The sequence below is a fragment of the Rhyacophila brunnea genome, unplaced genomic scaffold (assembly GCF_057557595.1).
Source record: "Rhyacophila brunnea isolate RB1 unplaced genomic scaffold, BYU_Rbru_1.0 scaffold_11, whole genome shotgun sequence".
NCBI classification, from domain to species: domain Eukaryota; kingdom Metazoa; phylum Arthropoda; class Insecta; order Trichoptera; family Rhyacophilidae; genus Rhyacophila; species Rhyacophila brunnea.
Genome location: NW_028232763.1, coordinates 3,145,909 through 3,161,551, shown reverse-complemented (window position 1 = coordinate 3,161,551; position 15,643 = coordinate 3,145,909). Strand labels below are relative to the sequence as shown.

General features: G+C 35.3%; 1 protein-coding gene across 2 annotated transcripts in view; it reads right to left on the bottom strand.

Moving 5' to 3' along the window:
* The window catches only part of LOC147078283 (ATP-binding cassette sub-family G member 4), a 102,940-nt gene that overhangs the window by 7,431 nt on the left and 79,866 nt on the right, over positions 1-15,643 (bottom strand). For both annotated transcript variants that reach the window (XM_085958161.1, XM_085958150.1), the window contains exons 3-6: positions 14,747-14,864; positions 4,876-5,065; positions 2,553-2,698; positions 1,141-1,379 (exon numbers count right to left, since the gene is read on the bottom strand). In XM_085958161.1, the coding sequence (XP_085814287.1) occupies positions 1,141-1,379; positions 2,553-2,698; positions 4,876-5,065; positions 14,747-14,864 (693 nt within the window). The remainder of the gene's footprint in view (positions 1-1,140; positions 1,380-2,552; positions 2,699-4,875; positions 5,066-14,746; positions 14,865-15,643) is intronic.

Here is a 15,643-nt window from a genome sequence, read left to right as displayed (position 1 = left end):
CCCGTTGTGTACGGATCTATTAATTTACGTAATTTGAAGTTTTTTATAGTAAACATATGTGTAAAACGATCCGGAGTGATGTTAGAATTATTATTTGTAAGTTTTTGGTTTATTACGAAGAAGAAAAGGAGTGGCGTCTAAAAAGAGAGCTGATACATTATTTAAACACGCCTCTAGTATGCGTTGCCGCCATGACAGGTACGTCACTGAGAAGTCTTCTATATGCGACTACAGCGACTTCGTGGTGTCGCCAATTTCTTTTTGTGGGACAGTAAGTGAGAAATCTGACGGCAACGTGACGAGGTGTAGAATTCACAAAAAAAATCGAATTAAGTTCCTTTTTGCTGCCCACCGTATTTAGTACACGCACCTCCATCACCACATTTAAAATTCAATCAACGATATTTATTTTGATGATCAAGGTTTTGACTCGATATTATTCGACATGGAAAGGAAAAAGGGTGTAAACCACACAAAAAAAAATTCCAGGAGGCACAAAAACCTTTTTGATAATTATGGTTTTCGTTAAAATATAAAATATATGGTTTTTATATTCTTAGTATGATAGTAATTATTGAGTTAATTAAAATAAAACCAACAAAAATGATGGTTAAGTCGTTTTGCCCATGTCACTTTCTTCTTTTTTTTTTTAATTGTTAGGTAGCTAAATGTAGATAATAAATAATTGGCATTTGCAGCTTACATCCTTTTGACACAACGTGTATTTTTTAGTCGTCTACAATGTTATTATGCAATAAAACGTATTTTGAAAAAAACTGAGGGTTACGCCCCTTTCCCTTAATTATTATATTAATATTGTTATGTTATTATTTAATACACCCACGGTGGTCGCGCGGCTTGAGCGTTGGACTATCACGCCGTGGGTCTCAGGTTCGAATCCTGGGTCTGGCAAGTACACATATTGTTTTTCAATTTGTGTGTGAGTCAGGGTATGTACCTAATAGGTTGAGCAAGTGGCTGACATCCATTTCTCGTAAAAAACAAAATCTGTAATACAAACCTATACTCTGTGGAGGCCCATATGATCCTATTAGGATTGGACATGGTCGAAAAAAAAAAATATTGTTAATGTGAAGGTCAAATTATGGTGAATTTATCGTAACGATGGTAATAACTCACCAAAATCTGCCGGGTTGTAATGCAGGGGGCAAGCCAATCCAATGCCTCTCAGGAACGGCACTACGTGAGCACTCTGCCCTTGGAACACGCACTGTCCTGCAGCGACTATGTACACGTGGTCAAACATGGAGAAGAGTCGGGCTGATGGTGTGTGGACAGAGCATATGACTGTTCTTCCGCCTTTGGCAATTTGTTTCAGCAAAGCGATGCATTGTGACGATGACAGATCATCTAAACCGCTGAAATAAGTAAAATGGAAATATTAAGGCTATACATCACAAGCTATACAGTACATCACTCACGGCCTGCCGCATAAGTGAGAGAAAGAAAAGATGTGAATACTCGCGCTTTAAGCTAAGTGCATGGATTTTCTGGCACCAATAGTGTGTATTTTAAACTATCTCGATAATAACTGTTTACATAAGTGCTGACTGTTTCGCCAATACAATTCTTCAAGCGTAAGCGAGACGCGATGTTGTCATTATATGGTGCTTGTAAGTTGTGAGAATTGGTGAACGTCACAAATGCTTTGCGCGGTGTAGTTCGTAATTCTTCTGGCAGGCTCTCCACTACCGTTCTACTGCACATGAGCATATCTCACAAGTTCCAACTGTCGGGTGAAAATTCAGAAGCTTCTGAACTTATTTGATCCAAGCATGCAATCTTGCAACTTGCACGATAATACGTGTTTACAGACCTACAAACTTATCTGAAGAATTGATGGGGGAGCCACAGTCGAAAATTGTTACCCAATCAAGACTCTGGTGAAAGCTGAATTTAACACGTCAAAATCTCAAGGACCCTCCTTCTGACATTACAGATCAGGAAAGGACACACATCGTAAGTAAGTACTGTTTATTCTGTATATTAAATTTATTCTGCATGCCTCGGTAGGTTCTCCAGGCGTTGGTAAATTGTGCCAAAACTATACTTATAATTGCCTCCTTCAAACCAATCAGCAAACTCTATCTTAACCGTGCATATTCCTCAGCAGCCATGATGCTGGACACCTACTAACTATCGGGAGGATGAACGTAGTGTTATTCTCACCCCCGATGTTATGTTTATGTTCTGTTTGAGTATGTGTGACATGGTATGTTTGGGCAGTGATGAATAATATACGGGGTTGGTATTTTCCTGGTTTTATTTTATAGTAATAAATTTCAGATAAATACAGCACTAAGAAATGACTTTAGTTTGAGTTGAAAGGTTTACATTATACTTTGGAATTTTGATACATTGAGAGACGTGGGACGCGTATCGACTACATTGTAGGAAGGCCGAAAGACAACTGTTCCATTTCCGTTGCGTTATTGTCTATGGTCTATAAAAATGACCTTAGACAATAACATGTCAGTTGTAAGGTTATATACAAAATCACTACATAATTATATATATATATATGTACTTACGTGGTCGGCTCATCAAGAAATATAACAGGTGGATTATTGACTAATTCCAAAGCGATTGATAATCTTTTTCTTTCTCCGCCTGATAATCGAGATGTTGTTGTGTTTTGAGCTTTATTCAACCTCAACATATCCAGAATTTCACTTACCTGAAAAAGGACAAAAAATATTATTCTATACGAATTACACCATTTATGTTATTCCGATATTATTATTTATTTATTTATTTATAAAAAGAGTATTACGGCATTACAGCTATTGGCCAATGCGCCATAATATATAATAAATACAAATATATAAAAATATCTTAATTACAAATAACAACTAATATAACAAGAAAGTGGAAAAGACAGCATGTGTAAATATTAAAGAAATATGATAATATATACAATTTTATAAATTTAACCTATTTAATACGTCCACAAACATTATATAGTTAATAAATAACAAATCAACCTTTATGGTGCCATCAAATAAGCTAATTGCACGATACACATCATGAAACATAACATCTGTCCGCGACGAGGTATCTTGAAGACCGTGGAGTTACGAGTGATATTGGTGGGAACATGAACATTATATTTTACCATACTCAGCCACGAGGGAATGATCAAGAAGAGAAGACATAATTATGTGTGTGTTACAACCAGTGTGTGCTTCGCGAAAGGACAAAAAGAGGAATGAGTAGATAAGAAGACAGACAAGGGTTTGCGATGTAATAGGGTTCGCAAAAAACCTCAAATGTAAATAAGCTGGACACATAACTCGAATAAAGGACAATCGTTGGACAAATTGAGTCATACATTGGTATCCAAAAGGTACCTACTTAACGTCCGCAAGGTAGACCTAGAGGCCGCTGGATCGATGAAATGACAAAGATCTGCGGAAGTACGTGGCAACGCAACGCACAGGACCGAGAGAAGTGGAATCAGCTTGGGGAGGCCTTCATCCAGCAGTGGATGGATTCAGGCGATGATGAATTATGAGCCAGGCGAGATTTCGAAGACATCGAATTGAATATAAATTGACATAATATATCTAAATAATGACACATGTTCTATAAAATTACTGTAATATTAGAATAGTACGTCGCAGTATGTACAATCGAGGAATTACTTTAAGTTAAAAAAGTGTTATTGAGAATTATCTTGTATAGAATCTCAATAACATTTCCGTTTATATGATATCTGTATGTTATAATATAAGTAATATAATAGCATTTTTAAGATTATTTAATTATTAATAATTTGCGTTACAAATTTAATAGTAGCATAATTATATTAGTATTAAATTTGTCATGTGCAGATATTATTATCATCAACTATCTACAACAAGCAAATAGCTCCAACACTAGAGATTTTTCACAAGATTATTATTATTTACGTTTACGACAATATATAACATAAGTACAAGAAGTTGTTTCCGTCACAACAAAGGATATTATTTTATATTCACCATTTTCCTCGATGCACGTCATCGCAAAACTATTAACTAACTAACATTTTTTCAATAATTTCCACCGTGTTCAGTGGCGAAGGGTGGAGGTAGACTGTTAAGATCCGCCATAAATAGTGCGCACTAAAGTTTGTCAGTAATACGTATTTGTTTTCATTTATCTAAGCCTACAATTTACAGATGTTGCTGGTTAGCTTTTAAAATTCAATTAAACCCTGCGAAAACCAAACCATAATAGATAATAGTCAAAAAAAATTGTTTATCTATATAATATTTAAAATTATGCCATTAAATCATACATAATTTTGGATATTTTATAGACTGAATAATATTTTTATCTATTGTAGTTTGGTTAGGCAGGGCTTAATGAATTTAAAAAAAATAACCAACAATACATTATTACACATTGTTCTAAGATGTATTTCTAATTCAACGAAAAAACAAATAAGTATGAATGAAAAAGAGTGCACAATTTTGTCCGATCTCCCAAAATATATCAAAACTATTAAGGGTTGGTTTAAGTAGGGTTAAATTGATTTTAAAAGAACTCTTTAAATTATATTATAAATAAAACCAACACCATCTATAAATTGTAGTCTTGGTTCAATAAAAACAAATACGTATGACTAATAAGTTTAATATGCACTATTTATGCCGGATCTTAGCAGCCTACCTCCACCCTTCGCCATTGCTTTGTATAGGTAGGTACATACTGTAACTAATATAAACAGAATTGTAAGTTGTATAAAAAATAACATTTATTAGTATTCATCTTGATACCGCTATCATTTTAACAAGATTTTATTTACTTTATCTCCGCGAAACATTAGAATAAAGCTTTTTGTGTTTATTTTTTTTAATTTTTACTCACAACGACTAGTTTTTTCTCGTAGGTCAGGTCATCTCCAAGTTTGAGGTCAGCCGCCATCATCATGGCCTCGTGCACCGTGATCCTTGGCTGCAGTAGGTCCTCTTGCATAATATACCGACTCAGCTTCCTGAACTGACGGATGTCTCTCGGTTTTCCGTTGGTGCATATCTGACCGGTGGCACTGAAGCATCTGAAATTTATAAATACCAGGTTAGGCTAAAAAGAAAATTTGTGCTTTTATGAAATCTAACATTGTTAGAATAGGGTACTCTCTCGTAATATTTACAGTTGATACGATAGCAAAATAGTCCAAATACATGCACTTCAATTATTTAAAACTACCCTCATTGCAAAAACTGTAGCATTCGTTTATAAACTAACGGATCGCTGCGAAGAAAAATTCACTGGTACATCATTGGTGCATAATATATAATAAAATGTATTGTAATTGATTGATGGTTATAATATGGTGACTGATGTATGTGGAATATATACCATTCATATAAGAAAAAGCTATAAATGAAAAGTAGTGACGTGTTATGTAAAGGTACCAGAGAAATCAGAAATAATGGTAAATGAAATACCTAACGGGTAAGGAGATGCTGGCAACCGATCTCGAGTAAGGAAGAATCAGGAAAAAACTTAAACACGTGTCAAGAATACGTCATACGTTGGATACTGACAACTTTACTGCTCTTGATTTATGCATTGACGCTCGTTTAATATTGGTGTATTACACACACTATTGCCCGTGCATATCGCGTCTTTCATTTTCGTAGGCCACTCACATATTCAAAACCCTGCGTCAAAATGTAGCGTATTGAATATAGTCTATCGGAATTATGTTTACTATCTGTTCTGTGAAAGGTACATAATATGGTGTCGTGCATAACGATGAAAGTCACAAAATAAACCAATGGATGATGAGGTAGGCAAGACCTCTACCTGTGCAGTGTTGTAGTAGAGGTTAGTAAGTTGATGAAATGTCAATGTCCAAACACAGCTGTTGTACAAATACATAGGTACTTCGTACGGCCTTTATCAGTCACAGACCTTTTACACATTTTCTGGTCTCCCCCAGGGCTCAAACTTGGGCCGTTACTGTTCACGATTTTGATGAATGACATAGCATTGGTAATAAAAAATGCTATGTTTTTGTTGTTCGCTGATGACTTGAAACTCTTTTTGGAAGTTGTCACCTTGGGCGATTGTCGTCAGCTCCAACTTGATATAGGTAATGTATTAAATTGGGGCAGGCGTAACAAACTAGAATTCAATATTGATAAATGCAATCTTTTATCGTTTACCAGAGCCTCAAAAGTTTTGTTTTTCCAATACTCGATGCATGGCAGAGTTCTGTCACGAATATCATCTGTAAGGGATCTTGGCATTACGTTTGAGAGTAAACTGACATTTATTAGCCATATAGTTACCATTTGAAACAAAGCGCTTAAAATGTTGGGCTTCGTCATGCGTACTTCCCGGGTCTTTTCAGATGTTACGGTATTAAAACTTTTATTTAATTCTTTAGTTCGAAGCAGACTTGAGAGTGGGTCTATTGTTTGGGCACCGCACCAGTTGAAGTATGGCCTTATGGTGGAGAGGGTACAGAAGAAATTCTTGAGACTCCTTTACTTGAGGTTGTATGGATACTATCCGTGGCTTTATCCAACTGACTTTCTCTTAGGCATGCTTACATATTGCAGTCTGCAATTTAGAAGAAATCTTTATTTAGCTACGTATTTTTTTCGACTTATACAAGGTATAAATGAGAACTCTGCCATTCTGGGCAGTGTTGACCTGTGTGTCCCTGATAACTATCTTAGAAATAGAGACCATCAGTTGTTTATTCTCCCAAGGTGCAGAACCAACCTGCCACTGGTAATGCCAATTGGGAGAGTGATAACTATGTTCAACGAAATTGCTTCGGGTGTTGATATATTCCACCTACGTGAGAATGAGTTTAGGTGGATGTTGTTTTATAAATTCTTAAAATAGGGTCTGCTTAACTCATCCGGTGTACTTCCTTGTACCTATCTAATTCATCTACTGATATATCTCTTTTTTATGTAATACTGTTATATTTATATATCTGTGTTTCTAAATGTCATGTTGTGAACGTCTTAAACTTATAATTTGTAATGTCCACAATATGTTAAAAAAATAAATGAATTGAATTGAATTGAATTGAAAAAAAAGGTATGCATTTGGCACCAAACGACTATAGAACCTCACGGAATCAACGAGCGCATCAAGTAGAATGATTTATGGGGAGGGCTTCATTCAACAGTGGATCGACTCTGGCTAATGATAATGATATGGTTTTATTTACCAATCTATATATTGTAATATAGTTACTGATTATACATAATTGATATACTTTAGACATATTATTTGTATGGGTGTTTGAATTCCACTCGGCTTTTTCTGAGATGTTTATAATATACATGACGCATGTCTCTGAGGTTTAAGTTGTATTTCAATGAAAATGATTTTCTTTCTAAAAATCTAAAATTCATTCCCGAAGAAAAATAATAAAGTAAAATAAATTCTAAATGATGCACAAAATATGAGTGTTGTAAATGTTTAACAACCCATCAAAAAGCCCTGGTTGGGCCAAACATGGTGGCTGTCATTCCCCACCTACCTCACATCCGTATGCCGGCGCTCCATTGGCACGCAAGTCAGACGATTTATAGTCTTCAGACTTTTTTTTCGCGTGGAGCACCCCAGGTCTGCGGACTTTTTAATCCGCAGACCAGGCTCGTTGGATTTCAAACATGTTTGATATTTTACCTCCGAGTTGCCAGACTTCGTCCGTCGATCGCTATGCAAATTCGATTTGACATTAATACGCAATCATTCGGACCGCAAAAAAATCTGTAATTGTTTTAAACATTTTCATTGATTTATTTGTTAATTTACACATTATAAAATGAGAGATTTACCAATTATTTTTTTATTTGTATTTATGAAATTCATAAAAGAAAACGTAAATCTTGTGTTGTTTTCACTGCTATATTATTTTACGCAAGTCTACATATAAATAACACAAAATTATAGGGTTATCAGAAGACATTACGATAATCGCAATTTTTGACTTTTGACACCTCGACTTTTTTATTCGTTCATTGATCAGTAGCAGGGCATAGACAAATCGGACGATTTATTGTCCTCGGACTTTTGGCTTGCCAATGGAGCGCTGGCATTATTGATTATTGTCATAAGACCAGGCAACCGGCAAGTATGGATCACGAGAAAACCGTGATTGCGAATAACATTCACTTAACTCAAGACAGCTGGTGTTTGAAGGCCTGTTAACGCTAAAATACAGTTTATTGGTTAATTCGATAAACAGACTGATTCAGAAGTTGTTCGTGGGCCACGGCCGGGTCAGCTTGATATAGTGTGACCGTCGTCCAAGCGATACTTCTGAATACCTGACAAGCCGTGATACCGGTTTTCATCATTCATCAACCTCATATATCATCCATCAACAGTGTACAGTCAAGTGCCGCGCACCGGGTAACCCAGCAAACAATACCGCGCGAGTGATAGTGCAACCAGACCATGGATCCATCATCGACATCATAAAAGGTAAGTGTCTGGCATCCTGTCAACCCCCTCTAGATCTGGAATCCACCATCACCTTAAAATTACAGTCCACTGCTAAAAACGCCACCAAGCCCCCAAGCAGTACAAAAATAACGTATATGGATTAGAAAAACTGAGATACCTATCTATTTTATTAATAATTTTAGAGCCTTTATGTTTATTTTCAACTTGCAGTCAATTGAATAAAAATGTTCATTATACCGTAAATAAGTTTGTGTGTTTTGTTTTATTAATAATTTAAGGTGAATTGTATAATACTCGTAATTATGTAAATATTCTGAGGTCTCATACATTGAACTCTGAAAACGTTTTTTTTGTTACTTTGTTGGAGTTTTGTAGTAATTACGATTCTGTTGACAGTTTTATTTTATTACTTTTTTTTTGTTTATTTATACTTATAACGTAAGTATAAGATTTGTGTGTGAATAGTCATTATCTATAATATCAATAATAAAATTAAAATTTTTGTCTGTGATTTCAAAATAATATTTACTTTCGGTCAGTGTTTTGGCTATTTGCATGATATTTTAGTACAAAATACCGTTTTTTTTTTATTATTTCGTCTTTCTGTCTGTTTGTTCCGTAGTGATGTCGGTATGATTTTTTTTTGCGTAGAAGATCTATAAATACTTATAATAAAAATTGAGTATCTGCTTGTCTATCTTGTTCGTTTAAACTAGTTTAAAGCTCAAAAACTACTGGAGCGAAATAAGTGAGTTTAGGCGGCCATAGACGGACAGTTTTCGTAGCAGTTTGAACATGGCACAGACAATAACTGTTCAATAACTGTACGTTAGTGGACACACCACAGATCAGTTTAACTACCCCATTTAAATCTGTCAACAGACGTGCCCATATACGTATAGTTATTGTCTATGGCAGATCAAGTGTCAAAAACTATGGAGGTTATGTTCGCCGAGATCATACACAGGGGTACCATGTGTTAAATTAGTTTTAAGTAGGGTATACTTGAATGAACGATTGATCTACGAATATTTTTACTTTGTTAGATTTATTATGATTACAATTTATTGTTTGTGTAAATATATGTCCAGATTCTTTTATTTTGAATAAATTATTCATAGTATACTAATTGTTGTTTTAATAAAATTTAATTAAGAAAAAATACATACGTATTGTTTTATTTAAATCAGGGTTATATACATTAAATTTATGTAATATGTTTTATTCAATCACCAAAACAATTTACTTATTGGTTTTGAATAATATAATATATTAATTTGGTACAGACATATTAACAACACACAATAAATATTGTTTGCGGTACCTAGTTGACACTTCACAATATTCGTAATTATATAATATGAGTAGCAAAAGAATACGCAACAAAAATAATATACTTCTTATCGAACGAACTTAAAAGATTATGACAGAACTGTCAAAATTTGCCGCCAAATCGCGCCAGCTACTCCTACTTTACGACACAGCAGGCTAGCTAACGTCACCCGAAAACTTTCGGTGAGTTGAAATTCCAACAGTTTTACAAAAACACGGGAGTGGGAGGTCGCTGGCAGTTTGAACATGGCACACATCTGAAAGGTCGAAAAGTGTCCGTCTATGGGCGCAGCAGATTATCTACCAAAGATAACTGTATGGTTATTAACTGGCATGTTCAACCTGTTGCGAGAACTGTCCGTCTGTGGCCGGCATTTTGGAACTCTTATATAGTTACCTAATTACTTATATCAATTATTGCAGGTATCAATTTAGTAGTTGTAAAACGGCGTGAGCCTACATTCAACTGTTACTCGTAAGTGATCCTGATGTACGTGTCTAAATATTCTGAATGAATGTTTATATAAATCGATTGGTTTTGTAGAGAACTGCTTGCCTAGATCAAACCGTTATATATCCATTGATTTGAGTAACATTAAAGAAATAAATTATATTCGATTGTCAGTATATTTCTTTATTTTATATAATTATGCGTACCTTTTTGAGTGTGTTGTGGAGACCTTCATTCGGGTAGGCACTTTGATGTATTGGTGAGTGAAAGACAATATTATAACGGGCACAAATTAATAACACAGATGTTTATTTTATAATTCCGCGCAGAATTATGTTTTATTATTATTACACTAAAGCATGGACAAGCATGGGTCTTATTACAACTACATTTAAAGAGGTCTTAGATTAGACACTAACTACACTGACGTTATTTTTTTTTTGGGCTGATTTGTTTAGGCACCTTGTGGTATTCATTTAGGTTACACGGATCACTTGTTCTTTATTTCACTCTTGCGTGGTAGGGGCTATATGATTATTATTTATTAGCACGGGAACACTGCAAGGGATACACTGATTTGTAAAATCGAGACGGGTGGTATTTACTTTGTGGTGGTGCATCCGCTGCGTGGGCAGCGGACACTCGCGTGGTGCATAGCAGCTTCGCGATTATCTTTCTACCTCAGGGGTGACTTTCAGACTGGCTGATTTTTCAAAAAGCGTCTTCCTGCTCGTAAGATGCGGGAGAGGGCTGGCAGGGGTCTTCCTAAATTTCGGACAAGTGTAAACTGCCGTCGCCTCAGCGATTTCAACGGTAAATGTTAGGCCTACCACGCATGAACGATTTCCTATCGTACGGTCAACAATCGAGGAGTTGTAACCATCGTATTGCAATGCAACCCCGCGCATGGACGATCGAGCGAACGGCCGAATTGAAAATCTGTGTTCAGACACAAAATTTTACACCGATTCGAACCGGCCAGGGTTCTATTGGCAATGCTTTTAAATGAGAGCCCGCACATGACAAGTCATGGCCGGTCGAGAGTGCTCTCATACATGCACGCACAAGTGACGTGTCGTATCTAGCGCACGCATACATCGAACCGCCACATTTGACTTGACAGTTCATCGATGCGTACCTATTGGCTTTGCATGCGCGTACCAGTCCCATTTTTTCAGTTTCTTTCTTCATAAATTAATAATATATACACCCACATTTTAAAACAGTTTGATAATCTATACAAAACCTCTATATATTATATAATATAAGCTCTACAAAATCCATTTTGACATTTCTTATTTTGCGTCCGCCATTTTTCGGTGCGGAAGCATATCTTCAGTGCGCGCGCATTGCCTCCGATCTATATCACGCCATGCGCGCTCAAACATACTGGCCGGTAATAATTTGGATCATGCGCGAGCAAACCAACGATTGTCCGAATGCTACCGGCCGGTTATGTAATCCTCCATGCGCGGTAGGCCTTATGCTTTCTCCATCGGGGTCGGGTGTATTTTTACCGAGAAGGGCAAACAGGTAGTTTGGGGACGTTGAGAAACCTCGTGTTCATTTGCGAAATATTTATTTTATAATATTTATCGGGGGTTGCAAACTTGCGGGGCATATGGTGATTTTACGGGACGGTAGTCGTTGTTTCATGTAAAGTTCCTGATATGGGATTGGCGACGTCTCTTCGCGAGGGGTTGTATTTGGTATTACTATCTACTTTTTCTTTTCGTATTTCATGCTTCAAAATATCAAAAGCTTATTTTATTCACATAAATTAATAATTACCACCGCTTAGAAAGATGTCGTCTATTGACGACACTCGACAATGACATTCTAAGATAATATCTTCATTATATGAATATTGTTCATGAAATAAGGTTTAAAGCTGATACTGATTTGTCTGCAAAGTAATACGTCTAACAAAAGAAACCAATAGTTAAGAACGCAACCTAGAGTAATTACGTGATCTGTTGTGATTTTCGCCTATCTGAAACATTGATATACTAATGGATGAATCATATGTTTCTTAAAATGACGCCCGATTTTCAGTGACTCGGCCAGTGTTAAAACTTACTGTTTTAATATCAGCGGACTTAACTCGATATAAGCTCACTTAATATTTGTCTCGAAAACGACCTGGCAATAATTATGGGTAAGCCCGATCTAGCTTGCATTTTACTCTAACTAATAGTCAGCGCATGACGACTTGCTCTGTCCGCTCAGACATGAATTTTTGGTAGCTTGCAAGCTTTGGGTTGCAGACACCCTTAGGCTCACTATTCCAAGAACGCAAATTTAGTTTTATAGCCGGGGCAATACAGGTGAAATTCGGGAATCCATGTTAACGGTCTTAACGCATTATACCTACAAGGAAATATTATAAGACGATATTCATAATATCTTCTTTTTTCTTTTGTGGTATATTTTTAAAATGACACTTGTATGGGAACTCCTCATCTAGTAGTATATCAATGATCTGAAATGATAATGAGCTGGCAATATCACACGGAAAATGAATAATCACTACTCTACTAGACGAATACAGTCATATAGTGGTCGCCTTTAAACCAACTGGAACAACGAACCAGTGACGTCCCGTGGGGGTAGGCAGATTGAGCGTCGTTTGGGGGTGGCAGTTACCCGAAGGGCGGAAAATCGAGGAGAATCACTAGGTATATATATAAATAGCTACCTAAACTTAGTAATAACGGAAATATCTTTCATTTAAAAATTCAGGTCACTGGTTGGAAACAAAATGTATTAATTAGGTACTATAAATATTTTAACAGGATTTTTGTTGGGTTCGCAATGTCTAGTTTACTTCCATTGTCCTTGGACGTCACGTTCTTGGTGAACAGAAATGATACGTGCATACATAATTTAAAATTTATCCCAATATGTTCGCCAGTCACTCGTGAGTTTTGGAAGTTGTCAAGTGTATTTTTAAATGTAGGTACCTATCTGAAACCGTAGACTCACAATATTGTCTATTGAAACAAAAATTGAATTTAAATTAGATTTAGTGGTATATAATATTGTTAGTAATGTATCCATACAACACATTTCTTAGATATTGGAATCATGAAAGGATGATATAAAGTATTATATATTTTGGCACTGCCTATGGGCGGCATTTTGTCTCAGGACGTCACTGCAACGAACTGATCGATTCAGCAGATGTAAGTACAAAAAAGTCACGAGAGGATTAGAAGTAACGATAAGTAGGCCTTCATTCAGCAATGGATCGGCCCCAACTGACGATTACACAAGTTCAATGACATGGCATTAGGAAGTGCGCATAAATATGTTTTTTTTGTTACGAGTGTGAATATTTGTTCTTGAATATAAAGTATTGTATGGAAAAAAATCGAGTAGGTAAGTACTTAAATAAAAATGTTTTTTGGTAAAATAAGCAATAATTGAAGTCATATTTTTCCTGTTTGATGTATACGAAACTATCTCAAACTATGAGGAAAATACGTGGAATTTCTTTAGCATACTTGCGTAATAAATCACGAGTGGGTAAGTAGCTTTTTTGTGGTAAAATAATAAAGTTATTGTATATGTTGGTATGTTTACAAAAATGTAATTTAAAAAAAATGAAAAGCAAATATGGTAGACCTTTCTCGAATTCCGACAACTCATTGACATATACGTGTTAAGTAATATGTAATACTTTTTAGCATAATGTGTAGATTATTGCCTATATTTTTCATTGAATTAGTTCATCAATGTTTTCTTACCGAATATTATATAAATAAGTGTAATTTCTCAAATATGTGACCATGTAAATTAAATGATCACGATAGTAATAATTTAAAAATACTTTTCATTTAGCACATAAAAACAAAATAAATTATTTCTAATTTATACGTCACATTGTTATTATTTTGATACAAATTTGATCAACGTTTTCCTTGGAGGAATAGGGTTGCAGATTGTGATGTCCTCAAACGAATAGGAAACACTTGAGAAGATAATACGCATGATATTAAATCCTGAAAACTACAATACCCCCGCTTCATAATGAGAGGATATAAGTACAATATTCCCCAAATCATTATAAAAGATTAATCATCATTATCAAGATACATCATTCATTTCATACTATTTATAGACTTCGCTAGTTTCCCACGCTATAATTTTATTACCGATAGATGGAACAATAAATCGATTTGTACCCTATTAGCTATATGATAACATTTTCCGAATTAAAGTATTGTTTATATTCCAAGTTAAACATTCATGTAGTTTCGAGGTTTTGTTGCTGCAATCAAGCATTAAAAATGTAAGTAGAATTTATTATAAAAACAACCATCATAAATTTTAAATCATTTTACTCATAATAATCCTACCGTTAAAGCTAGGCTTCTAGCAAATGAAAGCTTTTTATACTGAAATAAAATAAAAACTTTCAAAGCGGTATTTCACTAGTTACAATATTATCTGCCCCTGGCAGAGGCCTAATTATAATATTATTCGAATTAAAAGAGTATTTCTTACTTGTATCCAGCTAAAATGTTGAGGAGTGTCGACTTTCCAGCTCCGGATGGTCCCAAAATGGCTGTGAGCTGTCCCGATTTGAACTGGCCACTGATGCTGCGAAGAATCAGTTTCGACGCTGTTGAAAAAACAGAGAAAATAATATTTTCATTGTGGTCATCATTTAACACATTTGAATTAAACTATTGAAATTTTCACTGCTGAATAAAAATATTATTAAGTATATCTATTGCTCTATTATAACCCATTTTCAATAACATGAAAAAAATCTCCTCGGACATAAATCTTCGTTATTTGTTATTGTTTTCTTTCCATATCATTCGTTTGTCGAGATTCTCCATATTGTTACAAACTGGAAGAAATTTTCCCGTTTCCATACAATCCGTTTACCGTTAAACCGATAGTCAGTAAAGACACGATGTCGTTTGAAATTTCTTGTGATAAAGAATGTAATGTCAATTTTGGAACAACATCGCAAAAATTGCTGCCTTAGATGGCTGGGTCATGTACACAGAATGGGCGAGTCATGCATGGTAAACAAACTGACATTCGAGAAGCCGAAGGCAAACTAAGACCTAGTTGACCTCATACAAGGTGGAGATTTAATATCGAGTTGGATTTAAAGATCTTGGACGTGATTATCTAGAAGGAAGTGGCTTTAGACCGACATGGCTGTAGGCAGATGCTGAAGGAGGCCAAGACACACACATGGTTGTAGCAATAATAAGAAGAAAAAGAATACATAAAATGTTTTAATACAAGATCACAAAAACATAACCATATTTGGAATGGCCACAGGAGATATATGCTATATTTTCATGAAAGCTTAAAGCCAAGAAGTTTGTCCATTGGATTCGTAATCAACAGGTTCAAATGAAAATGGAAAAAAATTAATAA